Source organism: Haemorhous mexicanus, chromosome 33, assembly GCF_027477595.1.
Source record: "Haemorhous mexicanus isolate bHaeMex1 chromosome 33, bHaeMex1.pri, whole genome shotgun sequence".
In the NCBI taxonomy this organism is placed as follows: domain Eukaryota; kingdom Metazoa; phylum Chordata; class Aves; order Passeriformes; family Fringillidae; genus Haemorhous; species Haemorhous mexicanus.
Window position 1 is genome coordinate 2,121,385 of NC_082373.1, and position 21,436 is coordinate 2,142,820.

The 21,436-nt window shown below is 48.4% G+C and overlaps 1 protein-coding gene across 1 annotated transcript; it reads right to left on the bottom strand.

Moving 5' to 3' along the window:
- Positions 1–2,184: 2,184 nt before the first annotated feature.
- Positions 2,185–21,143, bottom strand: HOXC12 (homeobox C12). Its single transcript, XM_059872010.1, is given in 5 exon segments — positions 2,185–2,423; positions 17,663–17,674; positions 20,583–20,709; positions 20,711–21,118; positions 21,120–21,143. Coding segments are annotated over 5 exon segments (810 nt in total).
- Between the last annotated feature and the right edge of the window lie 293 nt (positions 21,144–21,436).

The window sequence follows — 21,436 nt, forward strand, 5'->3', positions numbered from 1 at the left end:
TCCCACCCAAAATTCCCATTTTTTACATCACCACCTCCAATTTTAAATCCCCATTTTCCCACCCAAAATTCCCATTTTTTGTCACCACCTCCAATTTTCCCCATCCCCATTTCCCACCCAAAATTCCCATTTTTTACATCACCACCTCCAATTTTTCCCCATTCCCATTCCCACCCAAAATTCACATTTTTTACATCACCACCTCCAATTTTAAATCCCCATTTCCCACCCAAAATTCACATTTTTTGTCACCACCTCATTTTTTCCCATTCCCATTTTAAATCCCTATTCCCCACCCAAAATTCACATTTTTTACATCACCACCTCCAATTTTAAATCCCCATTTCCCACCCAAAATTCCCATTTTTTACATCACCACCTCCATTTTCCCCATTCCCATTTTAAATCCCCATTTCCCACCCAAAATTCACATTTTTTGTCACCACCTCCATTTTCCCCATTCCCATTTCCACCCAAAATTCACATTTTTTTCATCACCATCTCCATTTCCCCCATTCCCATTTTAAATCCCCATTTCCCACCCAAAATTCACAATTTTTGTCACCACCTCCAATTTTTCCCCATCCCCATTTCCCACCCAAAATTCACATTTTTTGTCACCACCTCCATTTTTTCCCCATTCCCATTTTAAATCCCCATTTCCCACCCAAAAATCACATTTTTTTCATCACCACTTTCCAATTTTTCCCCATTCCCATTCCCCACCCAAAATTCACATTTTTTACATCACCACCTCCATTTTCCCCATCCCCATTTTAAATCCCCATTTCCCACCCAAAAATCCCATTTTTTACATCACCACCTCCAATTTTAAATCCCCATTTCCCACCCAAAATTCACATTTTTTACATCACCACCTCCATTTTTCCCCATTTCCATTTTAAATCCCCATTTCCCACCCAAAATTCACATTTTTTGTCACCACCTCCATTTTCCCCATTTCATTCTAAATCCCCATTTCCCACCCAAAATTCACATTTTTTACATCACCACCTCCAATTTTAAATCCCCATTTCCCACCCAAAATTCACATTTTTTGTCACCACCTCCATTTCCCCATTCCCATTTAAATCCCCATTTCCCACCCAAAATTCACATTTTTTGTCACCACCTCCAATTTTTCCCCATCCCCATTCCCACCCAAAATTCACATTTTTTGTCACCACCTCCATTTTCCCCATTCCCATTTTAAATCCCCATTTCCCACCCAAAATTCACATTTTTTACATCACCACCTCCAATTTTTCCCCATTCCTATTTCCCACCCAAAATTCACATTTTTTACATCACCGCCTCCATTTTTAAATCCCCATTTCCCACCCAAAATTCACATTTTTTACATCACCACCTCCATTTCCCTCATTCCCATTTTCCACCCAAAATTCCCATTTTTTGTCACCACCTCCATTTTCCCCATTCCCATTTTAAATCCCCATTCCCCACCCAAAATTCCCATTTTTTGTCACCACCTCCATTTCCCCCATTCCAATTCTAAATCCCCATTTCCCACCCAAAATTCACATTTTTTACATCACCACCTCCAATTTTTCCCATCCCCATTCCCACCCAAAATTCACATTTTTTACACCACCTCATTTCTTCTCCCATTCCCATTTAAAATCCCCATTTTCCCACCCAAAATTCACATTTTTTGTCACCACCTCCAATTTTAAATCCCCATTTCCCACCCAAAATTCACATTTTTTACATCACCACCTCATTTTACCCCCCATTCCCCCCCAAAAAAATCCCGAATTTTCTCTGCTTTCCCCCCCCTTTTAACCCACCCCCCCCTTAACCCCAGGCCGGATTTTTGGGGCCAAATCCGCGAATTTCGCTCCTACCTGAGCTCCACCTGGCAAAGCTCCCACCAAACCTCCCCTTCCTCCTCCTCCTCCTCCTCCTCCTCCTCGCCGGGGGCTTTTCCTCCACCCCAATTATTTACAATTAACTCATTCATTCTCATTCCCATCCGATTTCTCATTCCACACAGTCCTCGCTGGTTTTTATTATTTTCTCGGGCAGGAAAAAAAAAAAAGCGAAATAAATCGATTTTTTCCTCCGCACCCCCGCTCTGATTTCCGCCGCTTCCGCCGCGCTCCAACCCCGATTCCGCCCGAAAAAAATCCGATTTTTCCGCCGTTTTTTTTGCTTTTTTCTCCTTCAGAAGAAGCTGAGCGCCTGCTCGCGGAGGAGAAGTCTTTTCTTCTTCATGCGGCGGTTCTGGAACCAGATCTTCACCTGCTGGTCGCTGAGGTTCAGGCGGTCCGAGAGCTCCCGGCGCCGCTGGCGGGTGATGAACTCGTTCACCAGGAATTCTCCCTCCAGCTCGGCCAGCTGCAGCTTCGAGTACGGCTTGCGCTTCTTGCGAGACCGCGTGTGCAGCGGGTACCACGGAGCCCCTGCCCAAAAATTCCGTTTTCACCCCGAAAAATTCAATTTTCACCCCGAAAAAATTCAAAAAAAATTCAATTTTCACCCAGAAAAAATTCAAAAAAATTCAATTTTCACCCCGAAAAAATTCAATTTTCACATTTTTTCCCCCCAAAAAAGCAGCGCCGGAACGCGCTTCCCGTTTTATCCGCGAAAAAACCTCTTTGAAATGTCCATTTTTCCTTTTTTCCCTTAAAAAATCCCCCCTGAAATGTTCTTTTCCCCAAAAAAACCCTCCCTGAAATGCTCCATTTTTCCCCTAAAAAATCCTCCCTGAACTGCTCCATTTTTCCTTTTATTCCCCAAAAAATCCTCCCTGAAATGTTCCTTTTTTCCCCTAAAAAAACCTCCCTGAACCGCTCCATTTTTCTCTTTATTTCCACTAAAAAATCCTCCCTGATATGTCCCTTTTTTCTCTTTTTTTCCCCTAAAACCCCTCCCCGAAATGTCCCTTTTTTCCCTTTTTTCCGGCTTGCGCTTCTTGCGAGACCGCGTGTGCAGCGGGTACCACGGAGCCCCTGCCCAAAAATTCCGTTTTCACCCCGAAAAAATTCAAAAAAATTCAATTTTCACCCAGAAAAAATTCAATTTTCACATTTTTTCCCCAAAAAAAGCAGCGCCGGAATGCACTTCCCGTTTTATCCGTGAAAAAACCTCCTTGAAATGTCCATTTTTCTTTTTTTCCCCTAAAATGTCCTCCCTGAACTGCTCCATTTTTCCTTTTTTCCCTTAAAAAATCCTCCCTGAACTGCTCAATTTTTCTCCCCCCAAAAAACCTCCCTGAACCGCTCCATTTTTCCTTTTTTCCCCCCAAAAAAACCTCCCTGAACCGCTCCATTTCTCTCTTTATTTCCACTAAAAAACCTCCCTGAACCGCTCCATTTTTCTCTTTATTTCCCCTAAAAAATCCTCCCTGAAATGTCCCTTTTTTCCCCCTAAAAACCCTCCCCGAAATGTCCCTTTTTTCCCTTTTTTTTCCCTTAAAAAACCCTCTCTGAACCGCTCCAATTTTCTCTTTATTTCCCCTAAAAAAACCCTCCCTGAAATGCTCCATTTTTCTCTTTATTTCCCCTAAAAATCCTCCCCGAACCGCTCCATTTTCCCTTTATTTCCCCTAAAAACCCTCCCCGAAATGTCCCTTTTTTCCCTTTTTCCGGCTTGCGCTTCTCCCGAGACCGCGTGTGCAGCGGGTACCACGGAGCCCCTGCCCAAAAATTCCGTTTTCACCCCCAAAAATTCAAAAAAATTCAAGTTTCACACCGAAAAAATTCAAAAAAATTCAATTTTCACTTTTTTTTTTCCCCAAAAAAAGCAGCGCCGGAACGCGCTTCCCGTTTTATCTGCGAAAAAAACTCCTTGAACTGCTTATTTTCCTTTTTTCCCCCTAAAAACCTACCTGAACCGCTCCATTTTTCTCTTTATTTCCCCTTAAAAATCCTCCCTGAAATGCTCCATTTTTCCTTTTTTTCCCCCCAAAAAACCCTCCCTGAACCGCTCCATTTTTCCTTTTTTTCCCCTTAAAAAACCCTCCCCGAACTGCTCCAATTTTCCCTTTTTTCCCCTAAAAATCCTCCCTGAACCGCTCAATTTTTCTCTTTATTTCCCCCTAAAAACCTCCCTGAACCGCTCCATTTTTCTCTTTATTTCCCAAAAAAATCCTCCCTGAACTGCTCCATTTTTCTCTTTTTTTCCCCTAAAAACCTCCCTGAAATGCTCCATATTTTTCCATTTTTTGCCCCTAAAAAACCTCCCTGAACCGCTCCATTTTTTCTCTTTATTTCCCCTAAAAATCCTCCCTGAACCGCTCCATTTTTCTCTTTATTTCCCAAAAAAAATCCTCCCTGAACCGCTCCATTTTTCCTTTTTTTCCCCTTAAAAAATCCTCCCTGAAATGCTCCATTTTTCTCTTTTTTTCCCCTAAAAACCCTCCCCGAAATGTCCCTTTTTTCCCTTTTTCCGGCTTGCGCTTCTCCCGAGACCGCGTGTGCAGCGGGTACCACGGAGCCCCTGCCCAAAAATTCCGTTTTCACCCCGAAAAATTCAAAATAATTCAATTTTCACCCAGAAAAAAAAAAAAAAAATTCAATTTTCACCCCGAAAAAATTCAATTTTCACGTTTTTTCCCCCAAAAAAGCAGCGCCGGAACGCGCTTCCCGTTTTATCCGCGAAAAAACCTCCCTGAAATGTTCCTTTTTCCATTTTTTCCCCCTAAAAAACCTCCCTGAACCGCTCCATTTTTCTCTTTATTTCCCCTAAAAAATCCTCCCTGAAATGTCCCTTTTTTCCCTTTTTTCCCCTTAAAAAACCCTCCCCGAAATGTCCCTTTTCCCCTTTTATTTTCCCCTAAAAAAACCTCCCTGAACCGCTCCATTTTTCTCTTTATTTCCACTAAAAAATCCTCCCCGAAATGTCCCTTTTTTCTCTTTTTTTCCCCCAAAACCCCTCCCCGAAATGTCCCTTTTTTCCCTTTTTCCGGCTTGCGCTTCTTGCGAGACCGCGTGTGCAGCGGGTACCACGGAGCCCCTGCCAAAAAATTCCGTTTTCACCCCGAAAAAATTGAAAAAAATTCAATTTTCACCCCGAAAAAATTCAAAAAATTCAATTTTCACCCAGAAAAAATTCCAAAAAATTCAATTTACACCCCGAAAAAATTCAAAAAAATTCAATTTTCACTTTTATTTGCCCGCTGAAAGCAGCGCCGGAACGCGCTTCCCGATTTATCCGCGAAAAAAACGCCTTGAAATGTCCATTTTTCCTTTTTTCTCTTAAAAAATCCCCCCTGAAATGTTCCTTTTCCCCAAAAAAACCCTCCCTGAAATGCTCCATTTTTCCCCTAAAAAATCCTCCCTGAACCGCTCCATTTTTCCTTTTATTCCCCAAAAAACCCTCCCTGAAATGTTCCTTTTTTCCCCTAAAAAACCCCCCTGAACCGCTCCATTTTTCTCTTTATTTCCCCTAAAAAATCCTCCCTGAAATGTCCCTTTTTTCCCTTTTTTCCCCCCTAAAAACCTCCTCGAAATGTCCCTTTTTCCCCCAAAAACCTCCCTGAAATGTTCATTTTCCTTTATTTTCTGCTAAAAAAACCTCCTCGAAATGCCCCTTTTCCCTTTTCCCCATAGAAATTTCCCCAAATTTCTCCTTTTTTCCATAAAAACCCTTCGGAAATTCTCAATTTTCCCGTTTTTCCCCTAAAAACCTCCCCAAAATTCCCTTTTTTCCCATAAAACCCTCCCCAAAATTCCCTTTTTTCCCATAAAACCCTCCCCAAAATTCCCTTTTTTCCATAAAACCCTCCCCAAAATTCCCTTTTTTCCCATAAAACCCTCCCCAAAATTCCCTTTTTTCCATAAAACCCTCCCCAAAATTCCTTTTTTCCCATAAAACCCTCCCCAAAATTCCCTTTTTCCCATAAAACCCTCCCCAAAATTCCCTTTTTCCCATAAAACCCTCCCCAAAATTCCCTTTTTCCCCTAAAAAAATCCCCAAAATTCCCTTTTTTTCCATAAAACCCTCCCCAAAATTCCCTTTTTCCCCTAAAAAATTCCCCAAAATTCCCTTTTTTCCATAAAACCCTCCCCAAAATTCCCTTTTTCCCATAAAACCCTCCCCAAAATTCCCTTTTTTCCATAAAACCCTCCCCAAAATTCCCTTTTTCCCCTAAAAAAATCCCCAAAATTCCCTTTTTTCCCATAAAACCCTCCCCAAAATTCCCTTTTTTCCATAAAACCCTCCCCAAAATTCCCTTTTTTTCCATTTTCCCCCAAAAATCTCTCCCCAAATCTCCTTTTTCTCCTAAAAACCCAACCCAAAAAAGCCTTTTTTCCCCTAAAAATCCACCCCGAACCCCTTTTTTCCCATTTTTCCCCCAAAAATCCATTTTACCTTCTCCCTAGGACCCCTCCCAGTCCCCAAAACCGCCGGAAATTCGGAATTCCTCCCAAAAAAATTAAAAAAAAACCAAAACACCCAAAATCCGGGACTTCTCCCAAATAAATCCCATTTCTGGAATTTTTAATTTTTAATTTTTAAGGTTTTTTTAGGATTTCCCTTTTTTCCCCACCCTTTTCCCCCAACCCCCACCTTGATTTTCCTTCCAAAATCTCATTTTTTTCCCCATTTTTTCCCCCAAAGCGCTTCCCGAGGTTGTTTTTTTGGGGTTTTTTTTGGGGGGTTTTTGGGTTTTTTTTGGGATTTTCCCTTTTTTTGCCCTTTTTCCGCCCCTCCGGCCGCGTTTTTTATGGGATATTTCCCCCTTTTTATGGTTTTTTGGTGAAAAGCGGCGGCACCCCATCAAACATTCGGGATTTCGCTGCTACCCCTAGCGGCGCCGGACCCCACAGCGCCCAAATCCCCACCGGGAACCCCAAATTTCACCCAAAAAAACCCAAAATCCCCCCCAAAAAAATCCCCATTCCAGCGCTGTCGGGGTTCGGGGAGGCACCGACCCTGCCGGACCCAAAATTCCCCATCCAAAACCTCTCGAAATCACCCCAAAAATCTCTCTAAACACCCCAAAATCTCTCGAAATCACCCCAAAATCTGAGTCACCCCAAAACCTCTCGAAATTACCCCAAAACCTCTCGAAATTACCCAAAATCTCTCGAAATCACCCCAAAATCTCTCTGAGTCACCCCAAAATCTCTCGAAATCACCCCAAAATCTCTCTGAGTCACCCCAAAATCTCTCGAAATCACCCCAAAATCTCACTGAGTCACCCCAAAACCTCTCTGAGTCACCCCAAAACCTCTCTGAGTCACCCCAAAACCTCTCGAAATCACCCCAAAATCTCTCTGAGTCACCCCAAAATCTCTCTAAATCACCCCAAAACCTCTCGAAATCACCCCAAAATCTCTCTGAGTCACCCCAAAACCTCTCGAAATTACCCCAAAACCTCTCGAAATTACCCAAAACCTCTCGAAATCACCCCAAAATCTCTCGAAATCACCCAAAAATCTCTCTAAATCACCCCAAAAATCTCTGTAAATCACCCCAAAATCTCTCAAAATCACCCCAAAATCTGAGTCACCCCAAAACCCCTCGAAATCACCTCAAAATCTCTCGAAATCACCCCAAAATCTCTCTGAGTCACCCCAAAATCTCTCTGAGTCAACCCAAAACCTGTCGAAATTACCCCAAAACCTCTCGAAATTACCCAAAACCTCTCGAAATCACCCCAAAATCTCTCGAAATCACCCCAAAATCTCTCTGAGTCACCCCAAAACCCCTCGAAATTACCCCAAAATCTCTCTGAGTCACCCCACAATGCCTCGAAATCACCCAAATCCCTCTAAATCACCCCAAAATCGCTCTAAATCACCCCAAAACTCCAAAAAAAACCCAAAATCTCTCGAAATCACCCCAAAACCTCTCGAAATCACCCCAAAATCTCTCGAAATCACCCCAAAACCTCTCGAAATCGTTCCAAACCTCTCTAAGTCACCCCAAAACCTCTCGAAATCACCCCAAAATCTCTCTGAGTCACCCCAAAACCTCTCGAAATTACCCCAAAATCTCTCTGAGTCACCCCAAAATGCCTCGAAATCACCCAAATCCCTCTAAATCACCCCAAAATCGCTCTCTAAATCACCCCAAAACTCCCAAAAAAACCCCCAAAATCTCTCGAAATCGCCCCAAAAATCTCTCAAAATCACCCCAAAATCTCTCTAAAGCACCCCAAAAATCCTCTAAATCACCACAAAATCTCTCTATCGCCCCAAAAATCCTCTAAATCACCCCAAAACCTCTCGAAATCACCCCAAAACCTCTCGAAATCACCCCAAAACGCCTCTAAATCTGCCTAAAAATCCTCTAAATCACCCCAAAACCTCTCTAAATCACCCCAAATGCCTCTAAATCACCCCACCCCCTCCAGAACACCCCAAAAATCCTTCTAAATCACCCCAAAACCCTCGAAATCACCCCAAAACCCTCGAAATCACCCCAAAAATCCTCTAAATCACCCGAAACCCCTCGAAATCACCCCAAAACCCTCGAAATCACCTCAAAACCTCTCTAAATCACCCAAAAAATGCCTCGAAATCAACCAAAACCTCTCTAAATAATCCCAAAACCCCTCCAGAACAGACCAAAATCCTTCTAAATAACCACAAACCTCTCGAAATCGCCCCAAAACCCCCCTAAATCATCCCAAAACTTCTCTAAATCACCCAAAACTCATCAAATTCACCCCAAAATCTCTCTAAATCACCCCAAAACTCATCAAAATCACCCCAAAACTCATCAAAATCACTCCAAACCCTTCTAAATCACCCAAAACTCCTCAAATTCACCCCAAATCTCTCTAAATCATCCCAAAACCTCTCTAAATCGTCCCAAACCTCTCAAAATCACGCCAAAAACCCTCAAAATCACCCCAAACCCCTCGAAATCACCCCAAAACCCCTCTAAACACCCCAAAACCCCTCAAAAATCACCCCAAAACCCCTCAAAATCACCCCAAAATCTCTCTAAATCACCCCAAACCTCTCTAAATCACCCCAAAAATCCTTCTAAATCACCCCAAATGCCTCTAAATCACCCCAAAATCCCTCCTGAACACCCCAAACCTCTCTAAATCGCCCCAAAAATCCTCTAAATCACCCCAAACCCCTCGAAATCACCCCAAACCCCTCGAAATCACCCCCAAACCTCTCGAAATCACCCCAAAATCCCTCCTGAACAACCCAAAACCTCTCGAAATCACCCCAAACCTCTCTAAATAATCCCAAAACCCCTCCAGAACACACCAAAACCTCTCAAAATCACCCCAAACCTCTCGAAATCACCCCAACACTCCCTGAATCACCCCAAAATCTCTTTAAATCACCCCAAAACCCTCGAAATCACCCCAAACCTCTCTAAATCACCCCAAAATCCCTCTAAATCACCCCAAAACCTCTCAAAATCACCCCAAAATCCCTCAAAATCACCCCAAAATCTCTCTAAACCATCCCAAACCTCTATAAATCACCCCAAAAACCCCTCTAAATCAGCCCAAAATGCCTCTAAATCACCCCAAAATCCCTCCTGAACACCCCAAACCTCTCTAAATCGCCCCAAAAATCCTCTAAATCACCCCAAACCTCTCGAAATCACCCCAAACCTCTCGAAATCACCCCAAAATCCCTCCTGAACAACCCAAAACCCCTCGAAATCACCCCAAACCTCTCTAAATCACCCCAAAATCCCTCAAAATCACCCCAAAATCTCTCTAAATCACCCCAAAACCTCTCAAAATCACCCCAAACCTCTCTAAACCACCCCAAAATCTCTCTAAACCACCCCAAAATCTCTCTAAACCACCCCAAACCTCTCTAAATCACCTCAAAATCTCTCTAAATCACCCCAAAACCCTCGAAATCATCCCAAAACCCCTCCAGAACACCCCAAAAACCCCCAAAAAAACCCAAATCTTCTTTTTTTTTTCACCGTCCCACCCCTGCCGAGGCTCAGGGGTGACACCAACGCCGCCGAATCCCAAATTTCACCCCAAACCCCCCAAATAAACCCAAAAATTCCGGGTTTTAGGACCTTGCTATCACTGACAGGGATCAGGGGGGACAGCGAAGCCCAAACCCCCGGAAAAACCCTAAAAAACACCCCAAAACCCTGAAAAACACCCCAAAAACCTGAAAAACACCCCAAAAACCCTAAAAAACACCCCAAAACCCTGAAAAACACCCCAAAAACCTGAAAAACCCTACAAAACACCCCAAAACCCTGAAAAACACCCCAAAAACCCCAAAACCCTGAAAAACACCCCAAAAACCTGAAAAACACCCCAAAAACCTGGAAAACGCCCCAAAAACCTGGAAAACGCCCCAAAAACCTGAAAAACACCCCAAAACCCTGAAAAACACCCCAAAAACCCTAAAAAACACCCCAAAAACCTGAAAAACACCCCAAAAACCTGAAAAACCCTACAAAACACCCCAAAAACCTGAAAAACACCCCAAAAATCCCATAACCCACCCAAAAACCTGAAAAACACCACAAAACCTGAAAAACTCTACAAAACACCCCAAAAAACTGAAAAACACCCCAACAACCCCAAAACCCTGGGAAAAAAAACTACAAAATATCCCAAAACCCTGAAAAAAATCCTAAAAAACACCCCAACAACCCTGAAAAACACCCCCAAAATCCCTAAATCCTGAAAACCACCCCAAAAACCTCAAAACCCTGAAAAACACCCCCAAAATCCCAAAATCCTGAAAATAACCCTAAAAAACACCCCAAAACCCTGAAAAAAAAACCCCAAAATCCCAAAACCCTGAAAAATACCCCCAAAACCCCAAAACCCTGAAAAAAAACCCTAAAAAACACCCCAAAACCCTGAAAAACACCCCCAAAATCCCAAAACCCTGAAAACCACCCCAAAAACCCCCAAACCCTGGGAAAAAACCCAAAAACACCCCAAAACTCTGGAAAAAAAACCTACAAAACACCCCAAAAAACCCAAAACCCTGAAAAATACCCCCAAAATCCCAAAATCCTGAAAACCACCCCAAAAATCCCAAAACCCCAGGAAAAAAACCCTACAAAACACCCCAAAACCCTGAAAAAATCTACAAAACACCCCAAAACTCTGGGAAAAAACCTACAAAACACCCCAAAACCCTGAAAAAAAAAACCAAAAAACCCCAAAACCCTGAAAACCACCCCCAAAATCCCAAAACCCCGGGGAAAAAACCCTACAAAAAACCTCAAAACCCCTCCAAAAACCCCAAAACCCTGAAAAAAACCTACAAAATACCCCGAAAACCTGGAAAAAAACCTACAAAACCACCCCAAAACCCCTAAAAAATACCCCAAAAACCTGAAAAAAACCTACAAAACACTCCAAAACCATGAAAAAAACCCCAAAAACCTCAAAACACTGAAAAACCACCCCAAAATTCCAAAACCCCGGGGAAAAAACCCTACAAAAAACCTCAAAACCCCTCCAAAAACCCCAAAAATCCTGAAAAAAAATCTACAAAACACCCCCAAAACCCCCCAAACCCTACAAAACACCCCAAACCCATAAAAAAATCTACAAAACACCCCAAAACCCCAAAAACCTGGAAAAAACCTACAAAAAAAACCCAAAAACCTGAAAAAAACCTACAAAACCACCCCAAAACCCCTAAAAAATACCCCAAAACCCTGAAAGAAACCCTACAAAACACCCCAGAAACCACAAAACCCTGAAAAAACCCTAGAAAAACACCCCAAAACACCCCAAAACCCTGAAAAAAACCCAAAAACCCCAAAAACCTGAAAAAAATACAAAAACACCCCAAAACCCCTAAAAAATACCCCAAAACCCTGAAAGAAACCCTACAAAACACCCCAGAAACCCCAAAACCCTGAAAAAGCCCTAGAAAAATACCCCAAAAATCCTCCAAAAACCTCAAAACCCTGAAAAAAACCCCTACAAAACACCCCAAAATACCCCAAAAACCTGAAAAAAACCCAAAAACCTGAAAAAAAATACAAAACCACCCCAAACCCCCTAAAAAATACCCCAAAACCCTGAAAAAAAAAACCACAAAACACTCCAAAAACCCTAAAACCCTGAAAAAAACCTAGAAAAAAAAAAAACTAAAAACCCCAAAAACCCGAAAAAAAACCTTAAAAAACACCTCAAACACCCCAAAACTGTGAAAAAAAACCAAAAACCCCAAAAACCTGAAAAAACCTACAAATCACCCCAAAACCCCCTAAAAAATACCCCAAAACCCTGAAACAAACCCCTACAAATCACCCCAAAAACCCTAAAACCCTAAAAAAAAATACACAACACCCCAGAAACTCTCCAAACCCCCCAAAAAATCCTAAAAAAATCCCTACAAAACACCCCAAAACCGTTAAAAAACTAAAAAACACCCCAAAAAAACCCAAACCCTCAAAAATAAAACTACAAAAACACCCAGAAAACCCCAAAACCTTTAAAAAATCCTACAAAAACACCCCAAAAACCCTAAAATTTACCCCAAAACCTCTCCAAAACCTAAAAAAAAATCCCTAAAAAAAAGAAAAAGTCCCTCCAAAACACTCCAAGCCCCTCCAAAAACCCCAAAACCCCCCCAAAAAACCCCAAATCTCCCCTTTTTTAGGACCCGAGTCCCTCTCTGCCCTTTTGGGATGTCCCCAACCCCACAAAACCCCAAATTTCAGGGGGGAAATCCTTCCAAAAAACCCCAAAACCACCAAAAAAATCTTCCCAAAACCCCAAAATATCCCAAAAACAACCAAAAAAAAACCCAAAAATTCAATTTTCACCGCCTGACCACCCGTGCCGAGGTTCAGGGGTGACCCCAACCCCTCCGTGTCCCTTTTATTCCCCTAAAAATCCTTCCAAAAAACCCAAAAACCCCCCAAAAAAACTCAAAAAACAAAAACAAACCAAAAAACCCAAAATCACCCAAAAAACCCCCAAAAAATCAAATTAAAAAACCAAAAAAAATTTCTCATTTCCGGGCTCGGGGGTGCCACCAGCCCCGCTCCGTCCCCGGGGGAAAATCCTTCCAACACCCATCAAAAAAATCCTCAAAAGACCCTAAAAACCTCCAAAAAAATTTAAAAATACTCCAAAAAAATATATTAAAAAAAAAAAACAAATCCCATTTGCGGCTCTCGGCTGCGCTCAGGGTGACACCGACCCCGGTGAGCCCCAAAATTCTCCTTCCAAATCCCTCCAAGACTCATCAAAAAACTCTGTAATACACAAAGATAACCAAAAATCCAAAAAAAAAACCCCAAAAAACCCAAAAACCCCCCCAAAAAACCAAAAAAAAAACACCAAAAAACGCCCAAAAAAACCCCAAAAAAACCCAAAAAAAAACCCAAAAAAACCACCAAAAAACCAAAAAAAAAAACCCAAAAAATTCCCAGGCTCTCCCCACGTTCAGGGGTGACCCCAAACCGAGCGCGTCCCCTTCATTCCCGGAGACAACTCCTCCAATTCCCGCCTCGAAATCCCAAAAAAAAAACCCCAAAAAAACCTCTCAAAACCCCCAAAAACCCCAAATCCGCCCCAAAAAGCCCCAAAATCCCCGGCGTTCCCAGCGCTCGGGGGTGACACCGACCCCGCCGTGTCCCCCTCATCCCCTTCCAGCCCCCAAGAAAAAAACCGTCCAAAACCCCACAAAAACTCCAAAAACCCCAAATCCACCCCAAAACCCCATGGCTGTTCTCTCAGCGCCCCCAAAATCCCCCAAATTCAACCCAAATTCCGTTTTCTCCCCTCATCCAGGGGTGGCGCCAGCCCCGGGGTAAACCCCAACAGCACCGACCAAGAAAATCCTCGGAAACCCCAAAAAAACCCCAAAAAACCCCAAAATTGATTCCTATTTTCTTACAGCTCCGCCGGCGTTCAGGGGCGGCACCAGCCCCGCAGCTTCCCCTGAATTCCCGGGGAAAACCCTTCAAAAGCCCTCTGAAACCCACCAAAAAACCCCAAAAACCCCAAAACACCCCAAAACCCAAAAACGCACCCAAAAAACCCCAAACCACCCCCAAAAATCCCCAATCCGCGCTGTCTCACCAGCCCCGCAGCTTCCCCTGCATTCCCGGGGAAAACCCTTTCTGAATCCCTCTGACACCGACCAAAAAACCCCAAAAACCCCAAAACACCCCAAAAAAAATCCCCCAAAACACCCCAAAACCCAAAAACGCACCCAAAAAACCCCAAACCACCCCAAAAATCCCCAATCCGCGCTGTCTCACCAGCCCCGCATTTTCCCCTGCATTCCCGGGGAAAATCCTTCCAAAGGCATCTGACACCCACCAAAAAACCCTAAAAAACCCAAAAAACACCCAAAAAAATCCCCAAAACACCCCAAAACCCAAAAAAACACACCTCAAAAACCCCAAACCACCCCAAAAACACCCAAACCACCCCGAAAATCCCCAAACCACCCCAAAAATCCCCAATCCGCGCTGTCTCACCAGCCCCGCCGCATCCCCGGCATTCCGGGGAAAACCCTTCCCGAACCCCTCTGACACCCACCAAAAAAACCCCAAAAACCCAAAAACACCCCAAAACCCAAAAACGCACCCAAAAAACCCCAAACCACCCCAAAAATCCCCAATCCGCGCTGTCTCACCAGCCCCGCAGCTTCCCCGGCATTCCCGCAGAAAATCCTTCCCGAACCCCTCTGACACCCACCAAAAAACCCTAAAAAACCCAAAACCACCAAAAAAAATCCCCAAAACACCCCAAAACCCAAAAACGCACCCAAAAAAACCCAAAACCACCCAAAAATCCAAAAACCACCCCAAAAATCCCCAATCCGCGCTGTCTCACCAGCCCCGCAGCTTCCCCGGCATTCGCAGGGAAAACCCTTTCTGAATCCCTCTGACACCCACCAAAACACCCCCAAAAAACCCAAAAACACCCAAAAAATCAAAAACACCCCAAAAACCCCCAAACCACCCCAAAAAAACCCCAAACCACCCCAAAAATCCCCAATCCGCGTTGTCTCACCCGCTCCGCCAGCGCCGAGCGGCGACAGCAGCCCCGGGGGCGTCACCTTCATTCCGGGGACAACCCTTCCCAAAGCCCTCTATAACCACCGCAAAAAAAAAAAAAACGAAAAACCCCAAACCCCCAAACTCCCCCAAAACCCCAAAAACCCCCAAAACCCCCAAACCAGCCCAATCCGCGCTGTCTCACCCGCTCCGCCTGCGTTCAGGGGCGGCACCAGCCCCGCCGCATCCCCTTCATTTCGGGGACAACCCTTCCCAAAGCCCTCTAAAAGTCTCCCCAAAAAACCCCAAAATATCCCCAAAAAAAAAAACCTAAACCCCCAAAAAGCCCCAATCCAGCCCAATCCGCGCTGTCTCACCCGCTCCGCCGGCTCCGAGCGGCGACAGCAGCCCCGGGGGCGTCACCTTCATCCCGGGCACAACCCTTCCCAAAGCCCTCTATAACCACCCCAAAAAAATCCCCAAATAACCCCAAAACCACCCAAAAACCCCTCAAAAAAACCCCAAACCAGCCCAATCCGCGCGGTCTCACCCGCTGTGCTGGCGCCGAGAGGCGACAGCAGCCCCGGGCGCATCCCCTGCATCCCGGGGACAACCCTTCCCAAAGCCCTCTATAACCACCCCAAAACCCCAAAAAAATCCCCGAAAAAACCCCAAAACTCCCCAAAAACCCTAAAACCACCCCCAAAATCCCCAAACCAGCCCAATCCGCGCTGTCTCACCCGCTGTGCCAGCGCCGAGTGGCGACAGCAGCCCCGGGGGCGCATCCCCTTCATTCCGGGTACAACCCTTCCCAAAGCCCTCTATAAACTCCCCTCAAAAAATCCCCAAAAAACCCCAAAAAAACCAAAACCACCCCCAAAAAACCCAAAAAACACAAAAACCCCAAACCAGCCCAATCCGCGCTGTCTCACCGGCTCCGCCGGCTCCGAGCGGCGACAGCAGCCCCGGGCGCGTCACCTTCATTCCCGGGTACAACCCTTCCCAAAGCCCTCTATAACCACCCCAAAACTCCCCAAAAAATCCCAAAAAAACCCCAAAAGCCCTCAAAAACCCCCAAACCAGCCCAATCCGCGCTGTCTCACCCACTCCGCCAGCGTTCAGGGGCGGCACCAGCCCCGCCGCATCCCCTGCATTCCCGGGGACCACCCTCCCCAAACCCCTCTAAACGTCTGCCCAAAACCCCCAAAAATTAAAAAAATAAACCAAAACCACCAAAAAACCTCTCAAAAAACCCCAAACCAGCCCAATCCGCGCTGTCTCACCCGCTCCGCCGCCTCCGAGCGGCGACAGCAGCCCCGGGCGCCTCACCTTCATTCCGGGCACAACCCTTCCCAAAGCCCTCTATAACCACCCCAAAAAATCAAAAAAAAACCCCAAAACTCCCCAAAAATCCTAAAACCACCCCCAAAAAACCCAAAACCAGCCCAATCCGCGCTGTCTCACCCGCTCCGCCAGCGCCGAGCGGCGACAGCAGCCCCGGGGGCGTCACCTTCATCCCGGGGACAGCCCTTCCCAAAGCTCTCTATAACCACCCCAAAACCCCCAAAAATCCCCCCAAAAACCCCAAAACCACCACAAAAACCCAAAAAACCCCAAACCAGCCCAATCCGCGCTGTCTCACCCGCTGTGCCGGCTCCGAGCGGCGACAGCAGCCCTGGGCGCATCCCCTGCATTCCGGGGACAACCCTTCCCAAAGCCCTCTATAACCACCCCAAAAAAAATCCCCAAAAAAACCCAAAACTCCCCAAAAACCCTAAAACCACCCCCAAAAAAGCCCCAATCCAGCCCAATCCGCGCTGTCTCACCGCTCCGCCGCCTCCGAGCGGCGACAGCAGCCCTGGGCGCATCCCCGCCGCCTCCGAGCGGCGACAGCAGCCCTGGGCGCATCCCCTTCATTCCGAGGACAACCCTTCCCAAAGCCCTCTAAAAGTCTCCCAAAAAAACCCCAAAATCCCGCCAAAAAAAACCCCAAAACCCCCCAAAAACCTCTCAAAAACCCCAAACCAGCCCAATCCGCGCTGTCTCACCGCTCCGCCAGTGCCGAGCGGCGACAGCAGCCCTGGGGGCGTCACCTTCATTTCGAGGACAACCCTTCCCAAAGCCCTCTATAAACACCCCAAAAATCCCAAAAAAAACCCAAAACCCCCAAAAAACCCCAAACCAGCCCAATCCGCGCTGTCTCACCCGCTGTGCCGGCTCTCAGCCGCGGACAGCAGCCCCGGGCGCATCCCCTGCATTCCCGGGGACAACCCTCCCCAAACCCCTCTATAACCACCGCAAAACCCCTCCAAAAAAAACCCCAAACCCCCCAAATAGCAAAAAAAAAAACCCCAAAACGCACAAAAAAACCCCAAACCACCCCAATCCGCGCTGTCTCACCCCGCTGTGCCGGCTCCGAGCGGCGACAGCAGCCCCGGGCGCGTCCCCTGCATTCCGGGGACAACCCTTCCCAAAGCCCTCTATAACCACCCCAAAAAACCCTTCAAAAAACACCAAAACCACCCCAAAAACCCTTCAAAACCCCAAACCAGCCCAATCCGCGCTGTCTCACCCGCTCCGACGGCTCTCAGCCGCGACAGCAGCCCGGGCGCATCCCCTTCAATCCCGGGAACAACCCTTCCCAAAGCCCTCTATAACCCCACCCAAAACCCCCAAAAATCCCCCCAAAAAACCAAAACCACCCCAAAAACCCTTCAAAACCCCCCAAACCAGCCAATCCGCGCTGTCTCACCCGCTGTGCCGGCTCCGAGCGGCGACAGCAACCCCGGGGGCGTCGCCTTCATTCCGGGGACAACCCTTCCCAAAGCCCTCTATAACCACCCCAAAACCCCCTCCAAAAAAACCCCCAAAAACCCCCCCAAATAACCAAAAAAAAAACCCCCCAAAAAACCCCTCAAAAACCCCCAAACCAGCCCAATCCGCGCTGTCTCACCCGCTGTGCCGGCGCTGGCTGCGACAGCAGCCCCGGGGGCGTCACCTTCATCCCGGGGACAACCCTTCCCAAAGCCCTCTATAATCACCCCCAAAAACCCCAAAAAACCCCAAAACTCCCCAAAACCCCCCAAACCAGCCCAATCCGCGCTGTCTCACTGGCTCCGCCGGCTCTCAGCCGCGACAGCAGCCCCGGGCGCCTCACGTTCATGCCGGGGACAACCCTTCCCAAAGCCCTCTATAAACACCCCAAAACCCCCTCCAAAAAAACCCCCCAAACCCCCCAAATAACAAAAAAAAAACCCCAAATGCACAAAAAACCCCCAAAACCAGCCCAATCCGCTCTGCCTCACCCGCTCCGCCATCAGCCCTGGGCGCATCCCCTTCATTCCGGGGACAACCCTTCCCAAAGCCCTCTATAACCACCCCAAAACCCCCTCCAAAAAAAACCCCAAACCCCCCAAATAACAAAAAAAAAAAAAAAACCAAAAAACCCAAAAAGCACAAAAAAACCAAAAACCAGCCCAATCCGCTCTGCCTCACCCGCTCCGCCATCAGCCCTGGGCGCATCCCCTTCATTCCGGGGACAACCCCTTCCCAAAGCCCTCTATAACCACCCCCAAAAAACCTTCAAAAAACACCAAAACCACCCCAAAAACCCCTCAAAAAACCCAAACCAGCCCAATCCGCGCTGTCTCACCCGCTCCGCCAGGGGCCGAGCGGCGACAGCAGCCCCCGGGGGTGTCACCTTCATCCCGGGGACAACCCTTCCCAAAGCCCTCTAAAAGTCTCCCAAAATAAAAACCCCCAAAATCCCCCCCAAAAACCCCAAAATCCCCCCGCCAAAAACCCCAAAACCCCCCCAAAAACCTCTCAAAAACCCTCAAACCAGCCCAATCCGCGCTGCCTCACCCGCTCCGCCGGCTCCGAGAGGCGACAGCAGCCCCGGGCGCATCCCCTGCATTCCGGGGACAACTCTTCCCAAAGCCCTCTATAACCACCCCAAAACCCCCTTCAAAAAACCCCAAACCCACCAAATAACAAAAAAAAAACCCTAAAAGCACAAAAAAACCCAAAACCAGCCCAATCCGCGCTGTCTCACCCGCTCCGCCGCCTCCGAGCGGCGACAGCAGCCCTGGGCGCATCCCCTTCATTCCGGGGACAACCCTTCCCAAAAGCCCTCTATAACCACCCCCAAAAAACCCTTCAAAAGACACCAAAACCACCCCAAAAACCCCTCAAAAAACCCAAACCAGCCCAATCCGCGCTGTCTCACCCGCTCCGCCGGCGTTCAGGGGCGGCACCAGCCCCGCCGCATCCCCTGCATTCCCGGGGACCACCCGCCCCAAAGCCCTCTAAAAGTCTCCCAAAAAAACCCCAAAATATCCCAAAAAAACCCCCCTTAAACCTCCCCCAAAAACCCCCAAAACCAGCCCCAATCCGCGCTGTCTCACCCGTTCCGACGGCGCCGAGCGGCGACAGCAGCCCCGGGGGCGTCACCTTCATTCCGGGGACAACCCTTCCCAAAGCCCTCTATAACCACCCCAAAACTCCCCTCAAAAAACCCCCCAAAACCATCCAAATAATTCCAAAACCCCCCAAAAAACCCCAAAAACCCCCAAACCAGCCCAATCCGCGCTGTCTCACCCCGCTCCCAGCGGCGTTCAGGGGCGGCACCAGCCCCGCCGCATCCCCTGCATTCCCGGGGACCACCCTCCCCAAACCCCTCTAAATGTCTGCCCAAAACCCCCAAAAATTAAAAAAAAACCCCAAACCCCCCCAAAAACCTCTCAAAAAACCCCAAACCAGCCCAATCCGCGCTGTCTCAACCCGCTGTGCTGGCGCTGAGCTGCGACAGCAGCACGGGCGCATCCCCTTCATTCCGGGGACAACCCTTCCCAAAGCCCTCTATAACCACCCCAAAAAAAAATAAAAAAAACCCCAAACCCCCCAAATAACCAAAAAAAAAAACCCCTCAAAACCCCCCAAACCAGCCCAATCCGCGCTGTCTCACCCGCTGTGCTGGCGCTGAGCTGCGACAGCAGCACGGGCGCATCCCCTTCATTCCGGGGACAACCCTTCCCAAAGCCCTCTATAACCACCCCAAAAAAATAAAAAAAAACCCCAAACCCCCCAAATAACCAAAAAAAAAACCCCCCAAAACCCCAAACCAGCCCAATCCGCGCTGTCTCCACCCGCTCCGCCAGCGCCGAGGCGGTGACAGCAGCCCCGGGGGCGTCACCTTCATTCCGGGGACAACCCTTCCCAAAGCCCTCTATAAACCCCAAAACCCTCAAAAATCCCCAAAAAAAACCCAAAACCTCCCCCAAAAACCCCAAAAACCCCCAAACCAGCCCAATCCGCGCTGTCTCACTCGCTCCGCCGGCTCCGAGCGGCGACAGCAGCCCTGGGCGCATCCCCTTCATCCCGGGGACAACCCTTCCCAAAGCCCTCTATAACCACCCCAAAAAACCCTTCAAAAAACACCAAAACCACCCCAAAAACCCCTCAAAAAACCCCAAACCAGCCCAATCCGCGCTGCCTCACCCGCTCCGCCGCCTCCGAGCGGCGACAGCAGCCCTGGGCGCGTCACCTTCGTTCCCGGGGACAACCCTTCCCAACCCCCTTTATAACCACCCCAAAAACTCTTCAAAAAACACCAAAACCACCCCAAAAACCCCTCAAAAACCCCAAACCAGCCCAATCCGCCGCTGTCTCACCCGCTCCGCCGCCTCCGAGCGGCGACATCAGCCCGGGCGCGTCGCCTTTGCCGCCCTCCCCGAGCAGCGCCGAGCCCGAGTCCGCCTCCAGCGCCGCGCAGTTCGGCGCCTCCTGCGCGCCTCCCTCGGGCCCCGCCGAACTCGAACTTGCCGAATCCTCCTCCGAGGTTGCCCAGGTTGCCCAAATTCCCGCCGTGGTTCGCTCCGTTCCCCGCGCTCCCCCGCGGCGGGCAGCGGCTCCAGCGGCCAGCAGCGCCGCGTCCCTGCCCCTCCCTGCCCTTGTCGCCCGTCGGGCGGTAGCAGCACTTGCCCTCCTCGGCGCGGGCGAGCTCGCAGGCGCGGCCGAAGCCCAGGTAGGGCTGCGGGTAGGGCCCGCAGGGCTCCGAGGGTGCCCAGGTGGGCAGCGAGGCGAAGTTGTCGCGGCGGGGGGTAGGGCAGCGAGGGCAGCGCCGGGATTGGCCGCCGGACGCGCGGAAGTTGGGGAAGTAGAAGGCGTCGCCCGTGTGGATGTTGAGGAGCGGCCCCACGAAGCCGGGGGTTCAGCAGGTTGTGCTCGCCCATGGTCCGCGGGGCCCGCTCCGGTAGCGGCGGGGACAGCGGGGGACAGCGGGGATCAGGGGGACACCGGGGGGGGAATGAGGTTCAGCGGAGCCGGAGCGCGGGGGGAAGCGGGGGAAACGGGGGTCGGGGGGAACGGGGGTCCGGGGGGAAACGGGGGGACCGGGGGGGAAATGAGGTTCAGCGGAGCCGGAGAGCAGGGGAAGCGGGGGAAACGGGGGTCGGGGGGAACGGGGGAAACCGGGGGGGAATGAGGTTCAGCGGAGCCGGAGCGCGGGGAAACGGGGGGAAACGGG